This window comes from Condylostylus longicornis, unplaced genomic scaffold (assembly GCF_029603195.1).
Source record: "Condylostylus longicornis isolate FDR11 unplaced genomic scaffold, ASM2960319v2 ptg000621l, whole genome shotgun sequence".
NCBI lineage: Eukaryota > Metazoa > Arthropoda > Insecta > Diptera > Dolichopodidae > Condylostylus > Condylostylus longicornis.
This window is the reverse complement of record NW_026578574.1, coordinates 6,290-29,416: the sequence shown is the minus strand read 5'-3', so window position 1 is coordinate 29,416 and position 23,127 is coordinate 6,290. Positions and strand designations below refer to the sequence as shown.

The following is a 23,127-nucleotide window of genomic DNA, read 5'->3' as shown; positions in this document are numbered from 1 at the left end:
AGATTCCCATAGAAGGGGATGCGGATGTTATTCGTGCAGTTCAAACAGCCCAATTAGCTTTGAAACATCGGATGAACAAAAATCAGAGGCAACGCATTGTTTTGTTTGTTGGAAGTCCAGTGGTGAGTTTTGAAAAATGAGTGCCCCTCAAAGTCACAACTTCTATTAAAGGTCGCTTCAGAGAAGCAATTGGAACTCTTAGGGAAAACTTTGAAGAAGAACAATGTATCTTTAGGTCAGTTCAATACGTTTCATTCAAATACCCGTTCATCTTGATCTTGCTGGATGGATGATGGGCTATGTCGCATTGGGTTCAAATACCTCATTTTCAGATATTATCAGTTTTGGTGAAGTTGATCTTAACTCGTCAAAGTTACAAAAACTGCACAATGCAGTCGGTAGCAACACAACTAACAATTTAATTGAGTGCCCTGTTGATGCAAGCAGATTACTTTCTGACATTGTAAGCTTGAAACGCTTGGAGGTCTTTCTTTATTTGCTTTATTCGAATATTCTCCAGCTCATGAGATCGCCAATTGTGCGTGATTCCGAGGCTGATGACTCTGGAGCTGAGCCGTCTGTAATGAATGAACTTGGCGTTGACCCGACAACTGATCCAGAACTCTATATGGCGTTACAAATGTCGCTTCAAGAAGAGCGAAACAGACAAGCAGCCGCTGCAGCTCAACAAGTAAGTTCAAAAAATGATGGAATCAAGCGCTTTTTCGAAAGTCCAAAGGTCTCTCATCAATTTCTAATCTCCTATTCTCATCAGTCTGTTCAACAAGACCAAGCGCCGTCTGCGGAGGGTTCAGAAGTTGCCCCAGTCCCTCCATGTAAGCGACCTTTCACTTCTATGGCATTCCCTTGGTGGTCAAACGTAGTTGGGTGGTGCTTTCTTCATTTTTCTTCTCGGTTTTTTGTCAGCAATCGCAGAAATTGAAGCCATGGAAGGAATCGATGATGAACTTCGTCAAGCCCTCTTGCTCTCAATTAACGATTTCTCAGAACCACAGCAAGAAGCCGCTCCGTAAGATGAAAAACCAATTAAACTTTCTTAATTTTTTAATTAATTTTATTTTTTTGCAGAGATCACGATCTTAATCTAATTTCAAGCGAATCTGTTGAAGTTGCGGCAGGCGATGATCTCGGAATCATTCCGCCGAATGAGGCTGTCATTCCTGTCGGTTCGGACGCCGCACGTGAGGCGACGGGACAAGAAATTGCGAGTCAAAATGCGGAATCGTCGGAAGTTCCCTCAATCCAGCAAATTCTTGGGACACTCCCCGGAATCGACATGACAGATCCCCGCTTGCTCGAAGCCTTGCAGCAAGTTGTTGGTGCGAAACCAGAACCTAAAAAAGACGACGAAAAGAAAGATGGAAGCAATCAATAAGCTTTCAAATAGAGCGTGTAGAATGGAAAGGAAGATTTGATGTTTGGATTTGATGTTAGGAAAGGCTTGATGTTTTGGGGGACACTTCTTCCCAATTCTCAAACACTAAGTGTTCTTGTGAATTGCAATGAAAGAAGCAACATCTCGTGCAAATAAGCAACAAAACGTTTGAAAATGGAACACCAATTCTCAAAATCGAGCATCTATTCACAAGAAGAGGTTTCGGTGCCCCACTTCACTACGACGCGTATTTGCTGGTCCATTCTTTGGCCGTCTGATTGTATCTCTCTAAATCTGTTTTGTAAATATTTGCAATTTCTGGAACGAGAGGGTCATCGGGATTTGGATCAGTCAAGAGCGAGGAAATTGAGAGCAGAACTTTGCTGATAGTCAGTGCGGGGCTCCACTGATCCTTGAGGATATCCAAACAAATTGCTCCTCCAGTGTTAATATTGCAGTGATAGATCTTCGTTGTGAAATTGACTTTGGGAGGTTTGAAGGGGTAGTCACTCGGGAAATGAATATTTAAGAAGAAAATCCCTCCTTGGTAAGGGCTGTGTAGAGAAAGGGAAGGAATATTTGTGTGGGGGAGAGAAACATGGCTGAGCAACTAAGAGGCTGAGCAACAAATAGGATCAAGGTGCAGATTTGACTGGACCATCAATGGTTTGTTCAAATACAAGTGATAAGTTGAATACGGATGCCAGCAGAGGAGAAAAACGTGGAGTCTACTCACCTGTCTTCAGGTCCCATAATGGTTGCTTGCCAGTGAAATAGATCATCACCAACGGGCCCAGCTGAGCAATTCGCCGGGGGGTCTCGGTTGAGATCTGCGAGTTCCTGATTAAAAGAATTTTATAACAAATTGAATGAATGAATTGTACCTTGCTGATGCGTTTCAAGGCCATTAGTGAATTCTAGCCAAAGATCGTAATCTCAAAAAAAGAAGAATTTAATCACGCAACAACGCCTGCAAAAACAAAGAAAAAATTCCTAGTGAATTTTGAGTTAAAGTGGCGCCCAATTGATGAGCAAGTGGATAACTGACCGTCCTAATATGATCAGGGGACTGGGAATTGATGGGAGGTGGCAGACCTCTAAAAGTACCTCAAGGAAGATAAATTGATTCTGATGTGGAGATTTGCCACTGAATATCAATCACTCCAACTCATCTATTGTTCCTATTCACCAAATCAGAACATGCAATTTCCCAAGCACAGAGTTTTTCAACAGTCAAGAAGAATTGATTACACGAGGGCCAAAATAATACGAATGAATATTTGATTGGTAATTTGTTAGAACACTTTTTTTCAGGGTAGGGGGTCTTAGTCAGTTCTGAAGATTTTCTGTTTGTTCATTTCCTTCTCAGCGGCCCCAATTCAAATCAAACAAAAAATACGGTTGGTGCGGTGGGGCGGCCCACAACAAGCCAGGCCAGTGACAGACATCTCGGTGGGACCACATTTCTACAGGAAACCAACTATATTTGGTGCATTAATTTCCGTGACCTGGTTTGACTGCATGCATTCTGCTAGAGGGGCGAAAAACCTGAGCGGCAAGGATTTCTTTTGAGAAGATTCAATGTCTGATCTCTCGAGCGATGCGCGGCCTCATTCTCGTGATTACAGGAGCGGCAACGCCCAAGTACAACAATTATTTGCACGATTAACACAGGAGATAGAGGAGAAGAACCCCGCTAACGTTATTTTCTTCATTGTTGACTTCTTGTGCAAACATTATCCGAGAAATCTTGCTGGATTTGCTTCAATATGGAACGGAGGTTTGTGTGTTTGCTCCAAGCGCATTCTGTCTCTTTGCTTCAGATCCTGACTTGGAGCGCGATCGTCTTCAAGTTGTTGAATTTTTCAGATTTCAGAAGCTTCCAACTGAAATCGCCTCTCAGTTTACAAACGCAGGGTTCGACACAGTAGGCGACTTTTCATTCTATCAACCGCTCAATTTGTTCCTTGCAGTTGGAGACCTTGTGCACAATCACACCAGAGGCCTTGGATGATATTGAACGATTCAATCAGGCACGATGGTTGCCTGGACACCGAGTTAGATTGCAGCAAACATTTACGGATGTCTGTTCCAGAGTTCGCGCCTTCCGCCAGGTGAGAAGAAGAACGTCCTGATTTTAGGAATAATTCTGGAATAGTCTACCACAACCTCATACTTCTTGGCTTAGTAGCGCCTTGTTCAAATCGTTTATTATTTCAGGAACGCGAAAAACTTCTACATATTGCTCGTCTCACAAGCGGACATTGCGATCATCCGACAGTCATGACTCGAACAAACGCCCCACATCTAGTGAGTTAGGAATCCCAGATCCCATTTATATGCGGAACTCCTTTCCCTCCACTTCCAACCCTGTCCTTCTTCAGCCATTCCCAGCTTCAACAGTAGGACCAAACCCACTTCCAAACATCAGAGCCCTCGCGGTAAGCAATTGTTCTTGTTTAAATAATCAAGTCATATTCCTGTTTCTCCAGCCTACCCCGCATATACAAACACTGACTCCACCCGCAATGTCGGGTGTTACTTTGGGGAGTCCTACTTCTCGTCCTTTCATCGTCACATCAATGGGAAATTAACACCTCGAGATTTTCGTGGCAAATGCTCATTCGTCGTTTTTGTTTCCATTTTCCTAGTTATCGATATCAACAACTCCCCCCCTTGTTTGAACTTCATGTTTGGTCGCCGCTTTTGGTTCTGCCGTCACCCAGACCTTTTCTCGAAAACAAAAATCTCCAAAAAAAAAAACTCCTCTATTGATGTTTCATTTATCAAATATGTTTCTGATCTCATAAAAACTCTCTATGCGCCCAACGAGTATTTCTGTTGTTAATTCTGGTCGGAATGAATTAATGGATCCAAATGCTCATGCGATGAGGACGAGACAGGTCGCGCAGGATATGATGGAGGATCCTAACCAGGAGGTGGAGGATCCCAAGCAAGAGGTGGAGGATCCTAACCAGGAATTATGCGACGAGAGCGATGACAACGCCAGTCTTCTCCATCGTATCAGAGAGGGAGGACCGTTTTTTCACTGGCTCGAAAAAGACGATACGAATGAAGATTTGGAAAGCAGCGTAAAGAATTGGGAATGGAACGAAGAAGAATGGGGAATCAAAAAAAACGAAGAAAACAAACATGCTCCTGTTCTGAAACGAATTTCCGTCCGAGATTTTCATGAAATGTCTCAAGAATCACTTGTTTGTCCGCTTCCTCTCGTTAAAGCTCTCTGGGAACAAAAATCTCTATTGGACTCCCTTTTTGATTCTGATAAGGGTAAGAGGTGTGAGACTCTATGAGTAGGAGGACGTCATCAATTCCAGTTCGTTGATGATGGTCGTGAGCGTGATGGGTTGGGTTGTAAGGTATTCAGAGGGGATGCCCAGCATCCAGACTGTGACGACCGGCAGACAGAGTGTCCATTCTACGCAAGTCTCTTATTTTTTTCTTTAGGGTCGCTCTATAGATTAGGGAGGGAAGTTGTTTTTCCTCTTCCTCAAAATAAACAACGATCGTCATCGAGATCTGGATTCAAATTACAAGAAGTTCGTCATGAATTGTGTATATTGGAATATTTGATTGTTTTTCGCACGACGATTTGAAGCGATGATTGAATTCTAAATTCTCTGCAGGTTACATCCAAGTGTCCGGAACTTCTTGATCCAATAACAAAGTGCGATGATGGCTCATCCAATTTCCTGATCATTGACATTCTTGGTTCGAAGAATTATTGGACAGATTTTTTATTCAGTGAAGTTCGGAATTTCGAAACACAAAATGGTCTTGCGTTGGATGAACGGACTTTCGTCTCAGTTGGATTGTCAAGCAAATTCCCCTGCCATTCTTCGTTGCCCGCATTCTTGACTTCCTCCCTTCAAGCAAAAAAGAGATTTTCTTATACAAGTGAGTGGCATCGCTTTGAACAATCGTTACTCTGTCTGGCAGCAATTCAGGGAATAGCGTCAGATCACCAAGCGCTCGAACCAAATGTGATCAAAGCCGCAGTTGAAGAAATTACATCAGTGACACGAAAATCCGAAAACCAGGAAGAAACATGGAGTAAGGCCGAGTCGTTGTTCTTGAGAGGTCTCGACAGGCGCCCTGAGAGCCATCCATGCCGTTAGAAGATGTGTTGGATCCTGATAGCAGAATGTTATGAACAGTTGGAGCTCATTAGAATATGTTGGATCTCGAGTCCGCTTGACCGAGCAGTCAATTCCATCTTATACTCTTGTCTGTTCTGTTGTTCTTAGCTGTTGGAATCGTCACTGGAGACGGTGGAGTTAAGATAGGTACCCATTAAAGAATAACAAGAAGCCCCATAAAAGGACTTCTTGCTTCTTAAGGACAATTTTTATATCTTTGGGAAAGATAATTTTTTGTCTTTTGGTTTGTAGGAAGGGATCCCGCAACTGGAGAACATTTGGAAAATTATCAAGAGATGTTCACATGTCGGACAATCTTATCAGAAGTTGTCCTTGCTCTTGATGTTCTTGATCTCAACGGAAATTTCGTCATCAAGATTTTCGATAGTTTTACGATGTTTATGGTAATCGCGAATACTTATGAGTTAGAGATCAAGATAGACGCGAATTCATAGAATCAAGAAATAGAATCAAGAAAGAGCTGTCAACCTTTATCTTGCATTATTTCAGGTCAGCTTGATTTGGTCGCTATCTCGCCTGTTTGAACGAGTTGCAGTTGTCAAGCCTTATCGAAGTCGACCAGTGAATTCAGAAAGGTACGCGACGGACAGTTGACATGATTGTAGCGATAAGTTCCGTTTCTCTTATTCTTCTTTGATGACTTTGACGTCTTCTCATTCCTACGTCTTCTTTATTCTCTTCCCTTCTTCAGATATCTCGTATGTATTCGACGTTTGGATCATCCTCTCGCTCTTGCAGTCCAATCCAATCTCCGTCAAGTGTTTCAAACATGGAGCGCATCTTCCGATCCTGAGAGTTTTTTACCGCAAACTCTCGTACCAAAGAGCCGCGTACTTGCAGATTCGCGATTCATGATCAGCCTGCAAGACGCTACACAACAACTGTGCAAACGTCAAGTCCTTTCCCTCCGTGTAGTTTATGATCAGGTGAGAAATCCTCTTTAAAATCAAGCTGTTGGTAAACTCGAGGCCCAACAAAAAATAGAAAACATTAATAATGTAACCAACCGAGATTGTTTTGCAGGTATTGCAGCTTCAGTCAAGCTGTCATAACAACGCTATTCGTCGAGGAGGCCGCTATAGTCGACGACGCATACGTGATTGTCCCCCGCCTGGAAGCTTTCCGTTCTATCCAGACGGTTCTTCACCAAGACAACGACATCATGAAGATCATGCGGTTGAGGAAAGCAGGATCTACCAACAGAGCGGCCCACCAAGCCAACATGTGCCTCCACACTTCACACAAGGAGGCCAAAATAATCGAGACAGAAGAGTCCCGAGAATCCCAGTGGATTGGGACATGCCTCCTCGACTTCAGCCACCTAACGCGCGCAAATTTCCCAACGCCCGCCCGCAACAAAAGCATTCCGGTTCGATTTTTAATGAAAGGAATCTGACTGACCAAGAAGGCCGATTATCGCCTATGAATAACAAGACCATGATGAGTTCTCATGAGTCTCAAGAGACAAACAGCGACTTGAAAGAATTGAGTCATTTGTTGTCTTTAATCGGTGTCGCAAATATCAACATCGATACGTCTCGTGCTCAAAAATGTGGGGTCGACGATCGGATGTCGTTTTTTCAACAGCCTGTTCTGTCCTCCAAACATTCTGTCCGTCAAGCTTACGATCTATTTCCCACGAGCAATGGAGCACCAAGCACAACTGGCCACTACTACAACAACAATAACATGCCTGACAACCAACGGGAGATGGATCATCCGCCAGGTAGACGAATAGAATATAATATTCACACATTATCACTAGGCGAATAGAATATATTTATCTTTATTCATACATCAACACACTCATGAGAAACAAACGTGTCTTGTGCTTTTGAACAGACTTCTCAGGAAGAGGGAGGTTCTTGGATACCAACAGATTCACTAGAAATGGACAAGAGAAGATTTCAGGTATTTTGAACTCATAAAATGCAAAATCAGAAACAAACAAATTTCCATTTCAGAAATCTCTCATGAACGCTTCCACCGAAAATTCCAACAAACGAAATCCCAACAACATTGGCCTTTTTATCCAGCTGCAAAACAAACGCCTTCCTCTAAGCAGTTTTCCTTCCGTCCTCCATTCATTGGAACACCTGCGCGTCTTGCTCAGGGAAGAGCAGCCCCGCCGTTTTATCAATCGCCCAGACGTCCTCCGTCCCCAAATGGGTTGATTGCTACAGGGATGCCCGTGGAGGAAACGGATGTTCGATGAAGTTGAAGTTTGAAGCTGAAGTTTAAATATTAATGTTTTTCATTTTGTTTTAAGCGCCTTTTCTTCGAACGCGTAGAAACACCTTCAGTCGATGGAGCACGAGGGGGACGACGCCTTTTTGCACGATGCGATGAGTCATCAGTCCCAGCGGGTTCTTCTTGAGATTCATTGACGGGTGGCGCAATTATGGCGGGTGAGGAATTCAGCTCAATTATGGAAGAAGGAACGTCGATTGGTGGCTGAATTCCCTTGGTGGCACACCCACAAACTTCAGCCAGAATTTGATAAGGATCTATTTTCCACTGATTAAGAAAATGGTTCAGGACAATTTGGTGCAATCCAGCAGATCCATATTGACTCGTTGCTGGGCTTTGAAAATCATCTAAATTTAAGGCCACATAACGCCGCAATGCAGATTCTGGAAGACATTTAAAGTCGAGAGCTTTTGTTTGATTTTTTTCGGTCATGTTTTTTGTCGCGTTGCCCAGGACCGTTTGAACTCATGCAGTTCTGCATTTGAAGTCCTGAAGTATGGCGTCTGTCGTTGAAACCCCCCGGCCACCCCAATGGGTTACACATGGAACTCAATTCAACCAAGCTTATTCTCCTTCGCCTCGTGTGGATTTAAGACGCTCAGAGACTCAAAATACGAGCTCTGTTGTGTCATCGAGGGTTCTGTCAAGCACTCCTATTGGAAACACTGACCACACTCAAAATCGTGTTCGTGTCGTCGAAGTCCCACTCGTGGAAGAAGTCACAAAGCGCATCAACGTGAGAAGAATCGTGGAACGGGAGAAACATATTCCGAAAATCGAGCGAACTGAAGTGAAGAAAACAATCGAGATTCCCAAAGTGACGATTGTCCAAAAAACTGTTGAGGTAGGAAAATTGGGACATTCGCTCCTATTCACTATTCGATTCTTTAGATTCCTCGAGTGAGAGAAGTTGTTAAAACTGTTCCCATCAAGAAGGTAAAAAATAGATAAAAAATAGATAATTTGTAAATATAGAAATAATAATTAATGGTTGGTTCTTAGGTCGTTGAGGTCGAACGCGAACTTTACAAGCATGTCCCAAAAATCGAAACGAAAACAGTGGAGAGGGAGATTGAAGTCATTGGAGAGGTGATCGAAGTTCCGAAGCCGTTTTTGATCGAAAATCGCGTCGTTGTTCCGCGCTTTGTTGACACGCCTGTCCCAACCATCGTGACGCAAACGCTAACTCCGACATTTGTCGAGAGCGAGGAGCACGTCGTCGAGGTCCGCCTGAAGGAGTACGAACCAGAGATGATCCCCGTCGACATTTTTCTGCCTCGCCCTATCGAGCGCAGCATTGCTATCACCGGAGGGGTGAAGCGATCGCATATCCCAATTGATATTCCTTTGGGACATTACAACTCGCTCGTCCTTCAATTGAATACTGATCGCGCGGAGACAGAGAAGTTTGCAATCAAGACGGTTGGACGCCGAACGTCAGGCGGGCGACAGCTGAGTGGACCGTTTGAGGGTCAGGAGGATTTGACGAGCGATGATGAAGCGCTGGATCCTTCTTTCTGGATTGACCACATGCTGATTCCCACCGCAACAGGGGCAGTTCCATTGTTGAATGACACCATCGAAATTGTCACTCCTGATAATGATGATTGGATGAATGATTATACAGAAGGGCGGGAGTATATTTTACAAGCAACGTCTCATCAAGAAGGATCGTCTATGTGTTCATGTTGTCAACAATCCGCGAGACAAACTTCAGTGCATCGATCAGTGAGCGGAGGAAGTACAAAATCTGAAAGGTGAGTGGTTTTTTGTAATTTCTTTGTTTTTTGTTTTTAATATTGTTTTTTTAGTTACTCTAATGACTGTGGGGATTGTCGCCGCTATCGGACCCATCAACGTCAGTATCCAACACTCGAAGTAGACGCAATTGAATTCAGTGAAGGTCCTGGACGACGTCATAAACATCTCGTGGAAACGAAGGCTCCTGAATAGAGTTTTTTGTCCTTTTCTGTCTGTTCCAAGATCAAACAATTGTTTAGCTGTTTTTGTATGCCAACCTGTTCCAATACAAAACAAACCAAATCCTCAAACAAATCGTTACCTACCTGTTCTCTTGCAACTTGTTTCAATGACTGATGAAGGATCTCATGAGAATCCGATCAGATTCCCGGAAACGAGCAAGATCGGAAGATCCAAATATCTGGATTGGAGTCGAGGAGACTGTTTTACCCCATCGATGTGACATACAACATGATCGTGGCTTCTCTTCTTCGAGCGTTGGGCGGAAGCGTTGTGCTTCTCAGGCGGATGTCACGCGTTCTGGATATGAGACCTCTGATTCCGAATCCCAAAGTGGACAAGAGGACGAAGAGAAATTCCTCTCAATGTCCCAAAGGCGAAGAAGCTCCACTTGCGATTTTAACGGAAGCGACAGACTGTCGATGGAGTTTTTGCAAACTCCTAATCAATTTGAACAAAAAGGCTTCAATTTCCGTCAGTTGCTCCGTTTCAAACAACCATGCCCCAACACAAACAAAAATCAAAATAAAACACCCGCAACTGTTCGTGCAAATTTACCTACATGGAATATGTCCGCTTATGCAAATCAGACATCTGATGGCGACCTGAGAGAGAAGCCTCTATCCGAAGGTGAGAGTCTCTATTGTGACATTGTAGTGTAACGGTTCCACCCCTCAGTCTCACAATTGTGCTTGATGGTGGAGCAATGCATCCAACCAGTTGTTGTTGCTCCCAGTGACCCAAAGAGAGTTCACGATTTACCTCGACGGTCGCATTCCGAAATTCCGGACGCAACAGAAGTGATTTTTGCAACGAAGAGGGAAAAACCAGCTTTCGCGGATCCTTATGACTCCACACATTGCAGCCTTGGCTTGCTGGAAGAGCTTCAGCAAACAGCAAACCATCAGAACATCCAGAAAATCAGATCCAAAAAAACACAGCCCATTGCCTTTCTTGATCGCATTCGTGTCAGGAAAGGAAGACTGGAAGACGAACTTGATGCGTCGTTTGATATTTCATCAATTATTGACGATCACCGAAACCGTGGAGTCAGACGGAAGTTTCACCGCCGAAGACGATCCTCAGCGAGTGAGTGCCCTTCGGGAATCGACCCCCGGCTAAATCGCCACTCTGAGGCCAGTAGTACAGAGAGTGTCGTTCCCGCAAGGACATTTTTTAGAAGATTATTGGCACCTCGTTTCAGCAATTAATTCTGAATGGTTAATGTGCAATTCATTCTCAATAATAATTTCTCAATCTTTAATTCTCAAGTATTTTTGACTCATCCACAATTTATCTTCAGCTAATTCAATTTTTCGGTTTTCGCATCCTGTTTCGCACAAGCATGTTCTTTTAACTTGTTTCTAAACTGTTCAAGAAAATTGTCCCGAAGTGCTTCTAAGTCTTCCCCAAGTTTCATGGCTTTGCGGAATTCTTTAACGAAAGAAACACGCTGCACATTCCAATGACGAATCGCCTCAGGGGAAGGCATTACGCTCGATTCCACTATTTTTGCGTGAATCAGTTGCCGCATCGCTTTATCCATTACCTGAAAGAATTCATTTTTTGCGTGACGCGTCAAGTGAAAAAAATGATTCAAATCTCACGTCGATGGGTTCAATAATCTGATTGCTTGACTGTTTGATTGTGGTGGTGCGTAAGATGGCAGGAGAGTGTGCGTTGCTCTTGAAAGTTGTTATCAACTGATCAGCGATCTCCTCAGAGCGCCCTCTCATGTCAACGTGCCAACAAACGCAAGATTTTTCCCATTTGTAGAGGGAGTTAGAAGGCACCACACTGACAGAGAAGCTGGGAGATCCACATTTCCACAATTGGCAGTCCTTAGAGAGAGCAAGATGGTGAGATGCAATAATCGTACTGGACGGAGAGAAAAAGATATGTCTTGCTGGTTCGGATGATTTTTCTGATTGGAAATCATCTAATCTTTTGAGATTGTTCGCTACACAAATTTCCAGCGGGGCATCAACAAAAACGAAATGGATTTGAGCGCCATCTGCAGCGATGATGATGGATGAGCCTCCAATCACAACCAAAAGCCATAATCATCGCTCCAACGATCGATTTCTTACATTGAGTCCCAATTTTGAAAAGTTCCTTTCTCATTGATCTGAGGTGGAGTGTGTCATCAACAAGCACCATTTCAACACGCTTCGCTTCAAGTGTAGAAGCAAGTTCCAGCAATGCAATGCGTCTTGCTTCCTTCCATCTTAAGATTTCAAACACTTGGGACTCAGAATTGCTGTAGAGGTCGCTTTCAAACTGATCGAATTCAATGAGGACTGTGGGTTTCCCCTCCTGTTCCAAACGGTCACGAATGCATCGCGTCAACGTGGATTTCCCGCTAGCTGATCAATCAAAAACTTTCAATCATGTTTAATGCGAGTGCAATAAGTGGCGATGAGTGGCAATAAGTGGCAATAAGTGAGTACATTCAATGTGGCTGACCTGGAGCTCCAAAGAATACAAATAGAAACATTCATGGCATGTAGCAGAGAATGCAGGTCCGGTGCTACGAGTCCTGCTAGTAATTTAAGAGGTCTTAAAACATCTAATTAATATGCAAAACAATATCTTTCTATCAAGTCCAAATTCCAAATATTCTTCTTCTCCTTGTCTTCAATTTCTGAATTTGCTTCTCCATAGAACGTCCAGAATGCGACGCTGTCTGTCTATGTAATAAGTTTTATTCTTATCGAACCCTGAACCTTCTATCAGGGTTTCGATCCAACAATCATGGATTATCTGGGATACGAAATTATTCAATCCCCACGGTTAAATGAATCTGGTCGTCTCGTGTCACCTTGGCACGGACTTCACAAGTCAGCTCAACAGCAGCGGCAGCATCCAACTCCCCAACTTCAAGAAAATTCTCCACCATGCGAAACCGTTACCTCCCACCACGAGATTTCCAAACCAATTTCAAGATTTCTTTTCCCTGTTGATTCGAATAATGTTCATCTTAATCTTTCATTGGAGCGATCATCGTCTCTAATTCTTCCATCTTTTCGTTCAAGACCATCAAGATGTAAAAATGACGCATTGGAGCATCAAGAAGAGACACTCAGCGACGACGCCCATCAATCAACACACGATGAAACCGAAGAAGACAAAATCAATTCAGGAGACGACCAATCAATAAATCAGAGCATCTTGCCATTCAGAAATCGATCTCCTCAACTGCAACCAATTTTAAGCCCCGAAGTTCCGATTTTCGCTCCATCAGATTCTCTTGCCTCCTCCGATTCAGGATACACCAGACGAATTCTCTCTGCCTTCCATCAGGTAGGATAATTTGGGACTTGGGACTCCCAAGGTGTTTGGGATCCCTCTCCATGATTCCTTTCTTTCAGTGGAAACATGACGTTGGATCGACAATCTGCGCTTACGTTCACAATATGAAAAACTGGACCGGAATGGGTGGAGAGGAGTTTCTTGTCCGCGACTTTGTCCCAACAAAAGGATCCCTCTTCGTTCTTGGTCGGAAATTCTCTCTTTTAGATATCGAAACAGTTCCATCAAGCGACCTTTCCATAGGATCGATTTCTGACATCGGATCGCAAGTTGAAGATTCTGCAGCGATTCACAGCGAAATTGAAGAATTCTTCGATTCGCTTGTTTTCATGAGTTATCGGAAAGATTTCTCTCCAATGTATCGCTACGAATTGAATGGTGAAGCTCCATCAGGTCCAGGCCCTCCCTCAGCTGGAAGTGTTGGAGCTGATGTGATTAAAGTGACGTCTGATGCAGGATGGGGGTGTACGATACGCTGCGCTCAAATGTTAATGTTCGAAGTGCTAAAACGGCATTTCAAAACACCCGATCAAATTTTATGGGCAGCCGCAAATCATAAAAGAAGAAAGCCAACACTCTTCGGAAAATCCAAACCAAGAAGAGATCGATGCGGTTCTTCTCCGTCTTTGTTGGGCGGATATCAATTTTTAGATTCAACAGATGGAAATGAAAAACACACTTCGAGTGGAAGATCATTATCGTCAACAAGTCGACTATCGTGTCATTTGCGTTCGATGAATTATCTAAAGAATGAGTTACTGCTTCGATGGTTTCTTGATCTTCCAAAACCACCCGAGGATCATCCGTTCTCAATATTCGCATTCGTTCGTAGTGCTGGAGGTGGATTAGGATGGGCACGTCCGCTTTATGGAAGAATGGCTTTGGAATCCCGACTGATGGTTTCATTTCTTCGTCAACAGCATCTTCACTTCGACAGTTCAAATGTCAAGCGAGCGACACGATGTCTCGAACAATCTTCCTCTTTCCCGATGTCGTCCGTCGTTGAACCTTCTTTGTCACTCGATTCCTGTCGATCGTCGTTCCGAAGAAAGCGGAAGGCAGCAACTGCGCGGAGTGCTCGACTAGAGAAAAGCTTGGGTTCTCGGCAACCCGATGAATCACGTTCATTATCGCCCATTTTTCGAGTGACCGACAGACCGCTTCCCCACCCGGAGTTCGATTGTCGCTCTTCTGTCACACACGACGACGAATTGAGGTTTTTGGGAAAAAGGCCCGGAGACTGGTAGGTTTTCTAGTTGTTATGGAGTTTCTTCAACGTCCTTTTTCATTGTAAGGTTCGGATTGGCAACGGCGTCCTATTCTCTGAAATACACAGTCGAGACGTCACATGTAACACAAGTAAGAGTATTGCCCATGACTAATCCATAGGCAATAGGGCATACAATCATTTTCCATCCCTTCTGAATCAATCATGACATCGCAACTCAAATGTGTTTTTCTTCATCAGACCAGTCTTGCTGTCTATGTGAATTCGGATGGTGTTGTGGATGTGGACGCGGTGCAGAAATTGATAGGAAGCCAATCAGGAGATTCTGTTGGATCTGAGAGACAGGATGAAGCAGATGAGAAGACGGCTCTTGATAAAACGGGAAGTCATCCTTCATCACCAACAATTTCAAATGGTTCTCCAAGAATAGAAGGAGGATGGCAAGTGATTTCGGATTCTGGGTCACATAAGGGATCCCAAACCGTGGAGACATTCAAGGGACTGATTCCTGAAAGTCATCAGAGAGGAGTATTACTCTGTTTTCCGATGACATTAGGGGGTGGACCTGCACTTAATCCCGTCTATCATGTTGCTATGTCCCAATATATTGAGTTGCCATCGTTCGTCGGTGCAATTGGTGCAATTGGAGCAAAGGCTGGAAAGAAACAAGCCTTCTACTTTGTCGGTAAACACGTTGCTGAGCGGGCTGATCAAGAGCTTCTGCGCGAACGTGTCACAACAAGCTCAGATTGCGTCTCCATGAAACAATCTCCTCGAGAGAATAAAACGATTCGAAGATCATCCTCATGTGGATTGCAAAGGCGACATATTGGGACACGATCATATGAAAGAGCGGTAGGAAAGTCAAAATACTCCAATATACGCATGCGAACATCACGAAGCATCGATCAACCACAGAACATGCGCAAGAGCCACGAGTCAGAATTGGATCTTCCTGTTATTCCTGATGTTTCTGATGTTGAACTGCTCTATCTCGATCCTCATATCGTTCAGCCGCGTGCAATTGATGCTGCGATGGACTGGGACTCATTCCACCGACCGAAGCTCTTCAAACTGTCTCCACGTTCCCTTGATCCTGGATTGTTGATGGCGTTTTACTGCGACGACGGAGCTGCGTTTGATGAATTAGCGCGACAGCTAGAACAGATTGAACAACAAGATCGTCACGCTCCATTGACAGTCGTTCTCCCAGTCCTTTAGCAACAGTCCTCAAGCTGAGACTCAGATGCTTGATCAAAAGGATCTTAGAAGCGAATATAGAACGCCTCGAGAATTTGCTTCTCGATCTGTTCGATCTCGTCGATATAAAAAGAAGCGAGGTGAAGCCATTTGTAGAAGACGAGGCACTGCAATCATTCGAGAACGTCACAATTCTGATGGATTTGTTGAATTATCTGGAGGGGACAGTCCCAAGAGATCGCGATCAAAGCACTCAGAGTCCGACTCATCAAGATGCATCGAGTCCAATAGAAAACGAAATTTTCATGTCCTTTGATCCTCCAGTTTCCAAAGAAGATTTCTCTAAAGAAGAATTCCCTGGCAGCGAGTGCTCACCCTCACTCTCATTTCTCCTTCTTGAACAAGATTCCCCACAGATCGCTCTCAGCAATCCAGAGACAAGCTTGACGCGAATGTCGAACCCCGCTTAAAACAGAGTCAATTCTCCTCAATTGTTTCCTCATCAGAGTTGCGCCACGTTGCTTCTTCCCGCCCTTCATCGCCACCCCTGTTCTTTCCCGCAATCGTTCATGGTTCAATTTTACGATCATCAAGGCGCAAAATGAAGAAAAGTAGAACAACGGTTGCACCCTCTTTTTGTTAGAATCCTTGTTTACTTAATTGCCCACGTTTTTCTTTGGCATAATTTCTAAATGAAAAATACAATATTGCAATCTTAATTCAATGAGTTGCTGTTGAATAATTTGAACTCTTGTTCAAACTTCGGGTCTGCATCAAAAATTGTTTTCATCCTCTCACGTATCGGCACCGACACTTCCATAGACCTTCTAAGCACCTCGATGTGTTCTGGTGTCAGCATCTGGGCGAACTGCCGTCCTAATCTGCATCAACACTCATAAAATGCACCACTCTGCGCTTCCCTTACTCTCGTGCCACTGCTATGTCGTTGATATGCGTTTGGCTGTTTGGCATAACGGAGGATATCGATACTTTTTCCGCTAAGCAATCGCGCCTCATGTTCCCCACAGCAACACTGAGATCAACAGCATCAGAGTAAGAGCCAGTTCTCATTTCCTATGCAGATATCCATCGTCCAATCGATGAACCGTGGCTTCTTCAACCAAAATGCTTCACGATTCGTTATAAAACAGGGAAATTTGCGCAATTGAAAACGGGTTTTGAACGCTTCAACGTTTCGCCTAAACACGGAAATAGAAGTGAAAAGGGTGTAAATGACGAGAGCAGTCACCTAAAATAAGCAAGAGCAATTTCTTCAAGGCGAAGGGTTTCAAATAAAACTTCAACTAACTCATCTCTGACTGCAGATTCAAGCAACGACGTGTCTACCTTGCGGAGTTGCAGCACTTCAAAAAAATCAATTGGGCAACTCGCCGAGTGAAAAGTGGAGCTTCATGAGCCATCTGCCGAGAATGATGGATGAAATGAGAATCGCCAATTGCATCTGATGGACGTTCACAGCCCCCTTCTTGCTTTGCCTCACATTCAGATAAATCAAAATCCAGCAAATCATCAGAAGGAATTGCGGCTGATGAAGATTTCTTTCGATGCTTTCTTGGCAGGTCTGTTAGCGCTTTTCCGCGTGAAGGCATTTGTTTAGCTGCTGTTCTTTTTTTCCTCATGCGTGAATGGGCTTCTTCATCATGAACAGTCTGCTCTGGGACAGAACCAGTGAAAGCTCTGAGTTCGCCCGTCTTCCTCTGACTCAATTTCATCATGCTCTGGCCTCGTTGGTTGGGGAAACTCGTATGTGATTTCTGGCTCTTCTAAGAATCGCGGATTCATTTTTCTTTGAATTGATGCCGTCGATTTAAATGGAACATTGTCTCCAATGAAGGAATTCTCTTGAATTTTTTGCGATGTGATCACCAAACAATGACGGGCGAACAAATCTAATGTGTGTTCCACCGCCGCGAGTTCAGCCTCTTTCTTCGTCTCGCAAAACCCTCCCAGTCACACCAAGCGTCCCTTCGCTCAATCGCGTCGCCTCATCAACAAATTGGGCATTGAATTCAACGCGTCCAATAAAACTCGCATCGCCAACTTTCGTTGATTTCACTGAAAACATACTTCCCCCTCAATTCCCGTTGGTCTCAATCCTGTTATCAAAAATTGAAGCTTGGCCAACAACTATCTCAAACGTACCGTTTTGGAGAAGCAAGTTGAGTTCACTCTGAGGCGTTAAAATGGTCTGGCTTCCTGATTGGGTTCGAGCGATTGATGGGCACATTGGGCTGCTGGTTTGCCTGGAATCACTTGAAGGCTGTTCGTCTTCATCCTCAAGATTCGATTGAAGTTCTTTTTAAAAAATGAGCTAATGCAGTCATTGATGCGCTCTCTTTAGCAGTGTCTTTTGAACTCCAGGCTCTCCTTCAAACTCTTGAATGAACGGTCTTGCTTCGCCATTTCGAACAGTAAGAGAATTTTCTTGTGTTAATTGAACTCGAATTTTTGCTACAAATCTCCCTGGGGGGATGTTCATGATGTCCCATTCAAGACTTGGGGGAAGGCTTGAGTAGAGGCGCCCTTTTTTTTGCACAACTTGCAGGAGCATTGTTCTATAATTAATCGCAGCAGTTCGGGGGAGGCCAAGAACTTCGCATACTTTATCTTTTCAGCTCAGCGAGTTCCTCTTTCGACATTTCTGGAGATTCTCCGGACATCTCGGACGGAAGAGTTTGCTGGAATATTGAGGGAAGTTCGGGAAGGCGAAGAGGCACGAATTCAGGGAGAGGAAGCGTTTTGGCATCGGGGGAACGAAAACATTTTGGGTTGACAAAAGTGGGGGGGGGAGCACTTGCGATGGAGAAAGGCATTGAAGGGTCTTCTATAGTTGGGATGAAGGTGCTTGGCTCCCTGAAGGGAGAATTTTGTTGAAATGAACGATTCAAATCAGAAGATGACGAAGAAGCAACAAGTGCTGGATAATCTAAAGGTTTGTTGAAACCGAAGCATTAAATCCTGATAAGCCAATTCAGCGACTTGCTGCTGGGCCGCTTTTCTTCCCAGCTGCATTTCTCCAACCCGTTCATAGTTTAAACTCTCGATTGATATTGTGGCGATGAAATGCTGCAACGAGCAACAAAGAGAGTATGCTGAATAACTGAATCCCCATGACTTACACCAGACTGGGGTTCTGAAAACGACCAGTGGAGAAAACTGCCATTGCTACTGCTTGGCTTGAGAACATTTTGGAGCAATTCGTTGAGCCTCGATATATAATTTTTGGTCGGCCTGGCCACAGACATCGCCAAAAGATCTTAAACCATACGCCGATGTCGTTTGTATATCTGGATTTCAACAAATTAAGATTTTAACAAACCTTGCCTGCTGTCCCATTATTTCCGGTGCAAAATTTCTTTTTTTTTTTTTAATTTCGTGCAGGAAATGAGCGATTTATGACTGGCGTTTGTATCTTGTTTCACCCGGACCACATCTCTCCTCAAAACGAGTTCCATATTTCTATTAAAGCTGTAAGCTAAGAATTTCGGCAATGCTAGTGGTTCTTCGGTTTCTCCTTATTTGCAATTGTATATTGATTGAAGTATGAGTAGCTGAACAGGAGGCATGTCGTCACGGAATGGGCAGCTGAACCCACCGACTGAATAGCGCGTGCAAGTACCGAAACCAAAGTGCTTGAGATTTATGGTACAATAGCCCACTGAAAAACAACGAAATAAAAGGTGAACAAAACAAAAATGAACTAACCGTAGTGTAGGCAAGAATGTCCATTGAAAGATTGAGCAGGGGGTCCCTGAATAGAGAGAGCTGACCGCTGCAATCAGCCTGCGTCATACCATGAGAGCAGGCAAGAGGCAAGAGCTTCAACCAAGGGCCCCCAAAACTGACGGCCACACACCAACTGTGGCTAAATAATAGGCTTCAACAATCAGCGGCGGCAGGTGAAGTGGTGATGAAATATCTGCGCGGGAACAACCAAGAAAAAACAACGAAATAACGTGAAGTCAAATGAGGCTTACTGGACGCCTTTGTTACAAGCGACATGATTCGGGTGACGCGAGACTCCACCATCATCGAAAGTAAGCAACTGCAAAGAAAAGTGTCCTCCACTTCAGCGACGTCCCAACTCACCAAATAGATTTGTTTGTTTTTAACAAACTGCTCAACTTTTTTGCAAACATCCGTTTCTTTCCAGTCGGCATCCGGCCCGTCGCGAAACAAGCTTTCATCATCTACAAATTTCTACATCTTTGATTCCAAACACTGCGACTAAGCAATCTTTCAACTCGATGCGCCGCAACCTCCCCAGACCTTCATAGTTTCCTATTAGAAAAATGGGTGATGAATTTGACTCTGGATCCAGTCATGTCGCTCCAGCTAAATATGTAAAATACCGTTCACTCACCAGTTGACAAGCAGAGGACGCAAAGTGATTCGGCCTGTTCAATCTTTTCTCGCAAACTGTTGTTCTGTTTCTTCGGATGTTCTTTTGACGCGCTAATGGAACATTTGAATGTATTTAACGTTGGTGCAAAAAACAAAGTCTCATCATCTGGGTGCGCAATTACCAGGCCAATGTGACCGTCTCATGAAACTGAGTGCCTGACAAGTTCCCCTAAGAAGTACATTGTGTTTACACGGTAAACGAAAGAAGAAAAATCCTTCAAGGAAACAAGTACAAAACGAGACTTTGAAGTTTGAAAATCCACAAGAATTAATTAGATGTTACAGCTGGTTCCACCAACGGCTCATTCTCGTTAGAACGGTGTCAGACTCATGAAGATTTGCTGACACCTCCCGGACACCTGCTTGTGTCTTTTGAATAGTTTCACGTTGTGAATGAAGATTCGTTAAAACCGAGTGCCCTGCAACAACATTATCAGGTCCACAAGAAAACCAAGCTATTTTACCAAGTTCTTCTGATTCAGCTGCCATTTTCATCGCTCCGTCTAAAGTTCTCCACCCGACTGTTCAGTTTTCTCCAACGCGACAAGTGCGCGTCGATGAGAATCTCGCAATCGAGGGGTCAGAAGATGAACCACCACGGCTCCTCAATAGCCATCGTCTTTGCAATGCGTCAAGCGTGCTTCTGAAAAAAAAAAAGATTTTTTGCTGAGATCTAGAATTGCAACACTTACTGGCACTTTTTCTGTCTATTACTGACATCGTGGGTGGGTTGTTGAGACCCCTTAGCCCTAACTGCTAAATTCGATAGAACCCAGATAGTCTGACAACAACATCACACCAATAAATACTTGTAGCAGTAGCGACGTTCCCTTACGTTTCAGCTCGCTTAAATTCGATTCAATATTTGATTGTTTTATTCGTTCCTTTGTTAAACATTCTTGGGATTTTTCGAATTCATCTAATGTTGACGCAACAGTCTGGGCTTAAAGATTCAAATTCACAAAAATAGTCCTCGAGCATCATTCGAAGGACCAACAGTTCGAACAGACTGAAGGCCTTAAATGCGTTCACGCGAGATTGTTAAGTATCTTTCCCGCCGGACTTCTGTACTTCATGGTCCCTCCCCCTTTGTACAAGCATCGAATAGATTTCCCCCCTTTGTTCCGTTTTGGGCGCGGCTTCTCCGTTGAAGTGTCCACTCCCCCCTCCGCCTCTCCGAACAGAACCAGAACCGGAACCTTCGCCGATCGTTTTTTACATCAGCGTCGTCTCCGCAGGTCCCAAAATCCTCCCGCCTCTTCTCACGCGATCAAATTGACGATGGTGTCATGGGTCTCCTCACTCGCTACACATCCAAGCCCATTCAAGAGTTAGAGTTGTCAACAAGGTTCTTCGACTTGGAGACACTGACTGGTCACGATACGATGAACACAGAGTTCTTTTCGGGTGATGCGACTAGAGATGTTCATCGCCGGATGTGGGATTGTCTAGATACTGTCGAATTTATGCTAGATGTGAGTTTTCAAGACCAATAAAAATCTCAACGAATAAAAAGCTCAACGAATCGAAAGTTTAACGAATAAAAGTGCAATGACTTTTCCCCGATTCAGGTGGAGAAGCTCTTCAATGTTGCAAGTTCCTGATTCGATTGCTGATGCCGTCGAAACCCCACAGGTAAACAAAGATGAAAGTGCGTGATGCCAACGTGTGTTCCTTCAGGATGCAGCAAATGCGATCTTTGAGTTATTGAAGAAGCTAGAGAGAGTAGAATAGAAAGAGTTTTGTTGAGTAAACCTGAAAACAAACAGCTAGTCACAGATCCATTCACAAGAATGTTTGGAGGTGGTGAGAGACATTTTGACTGTCTAGGGGACGCTTTCTAGAATGTTTGCTCTTCTTAGGGGGGTTTGATCTCAACGCGTGGCAGGCTGCTGATTCTGGAAATGTGGAGGGAACCAGACAGTCAAGCTCCAGCAAGCTTTGTTGCTTCAGTATCAGAACCTCGAGGCCCTCAACCACGCGTTGGGGATTGGACTTGCGAAGAATGTCGAAATGTCAATTTCGCTAAAAGAACTCGCTGCAATAAATGTGGTGCAAGAAAGAAATCCTCTACAAATGAGGCAAATACAAACGGATCATCCCCTAGCAAATTAGAAGATGTTCCACATTATGGAGGGTGGGTGGCTTTCACAGTCCACAACTTGATATGTCTTTTATAGCTTGATTTTAATTTTTCTTTTGCTGTTTGGCATTCCTGTTTTGCTTCTTTTAGGCCACCTGGACTCTTCAAAGTTGGGGATTGGCCATGCACTCAGTAAGCATGAAAACATGACTTCAGTTCATTGGAATGTTTTCATGATCATGATCTATTTCATGATCTAACATGAGTTGAATCCCAATGTTTTCAGTTGTGGAAACGTCAATTGGGCGAGACGAACGAAGTGTAATGTTTGCAACGGACCGAAACCAAGTCAGAATGATGAACCCCGTACAGGGAGAGGTGGAGGACATTATGATTTGCAAGATCCGTAAGATATAAATTCATAAACAAGATATAAATGATAAACAAGATATAAATGATAAACAAGATATAAATCATAAACAAGATATAAATCATAAACAAGATATAAAATCATTCTATTGTTGCAGCGAGGATCGACTTCTTCACGATTCTGAAGATGGTAAGAGAGATCTGCATCGATAGACTAAGAGTTCTCAATAGTCACTTCCAATTATGAATCTACATTGATGTACTGGAGAGAGAAGCCATCTGCATTGATGGAGAATTCCTAGTAGTCACTTCTAATTGCCCCCTTCCAAGCCAACTGTCCTTGATTGATAGAGTGGTTGCAATAGTATTGAATTTTATTGTTTTATAGAGGAATTCGATGAGTTTGGACGGAAAAAGAAGAAAAAGCGAAAGGACAGCTTTTTACAGATCAGGTCACGAAGGATTACAGCAAAACGAATCTTCATCTGGTCCAACGATGGACGATCCCACCAGCTCATTTTTTCAAATATCTCGACAATTCATTTTTCCTCCCCCTCCACCATTTTATCTTCGAGGTCGTTCAAGCAGTATGGCGACTCTTTCATCCACATCATCTGATTATGAAGAGCTCTTAGATGATGATTGAAAGATAAATCTTAAAATCCTTCGGTAATTAATGGAATGACAATTTGTATTCAAGTGT

At 43.7% G+C, this 23,127-nt stretch overlaps 2 protein-coding genes across 2 annotated transcripts; one reads left to right on the top strand and one right to left on the bottom strand.

Moving 5' to 3' along the window:
• Positions 1-8: 8 nt before the first annotated feature.
• Positions 9-1,396, top strand: LOC129617716 (uncharacterized; the record flags this gene model as incomplete). The annotated part of the gene is made up of 6 exons (XM_055532821.1): positions 9-122; positions 172-235; positions 333-463; positions 521-836; positions 928-1,030; positions 1,090-1,396. Coding segments are annotated over 6 exons (1,035 nt in total), but the record flags the coding sequence as incomplete, so codon positions are not given.
• A 238-nt stretch (positions 1,397-1,634) lies between these two features.
• Positions 1,635-2,304, bottom strand: LOC129617717 (uncharacterized). Its single transcript, XM_055532822.1, has 3 exons — positions 2,281-2,304; positions 2,133-2,236; positions 1,635-1,950 (listed from the first exon to the last, which is right to left on the bottom strand). Exons 1-3 carry the CDS (start codon positions 2,302-2,304, stop codon positions 1,635-1,637), a joined length of 444 nt encoding a protein of 147 aa, XP_055388797.1.
• Between the last annotated feature and the right edge of the window lie 20,823 nt (positions 2,305-23,127).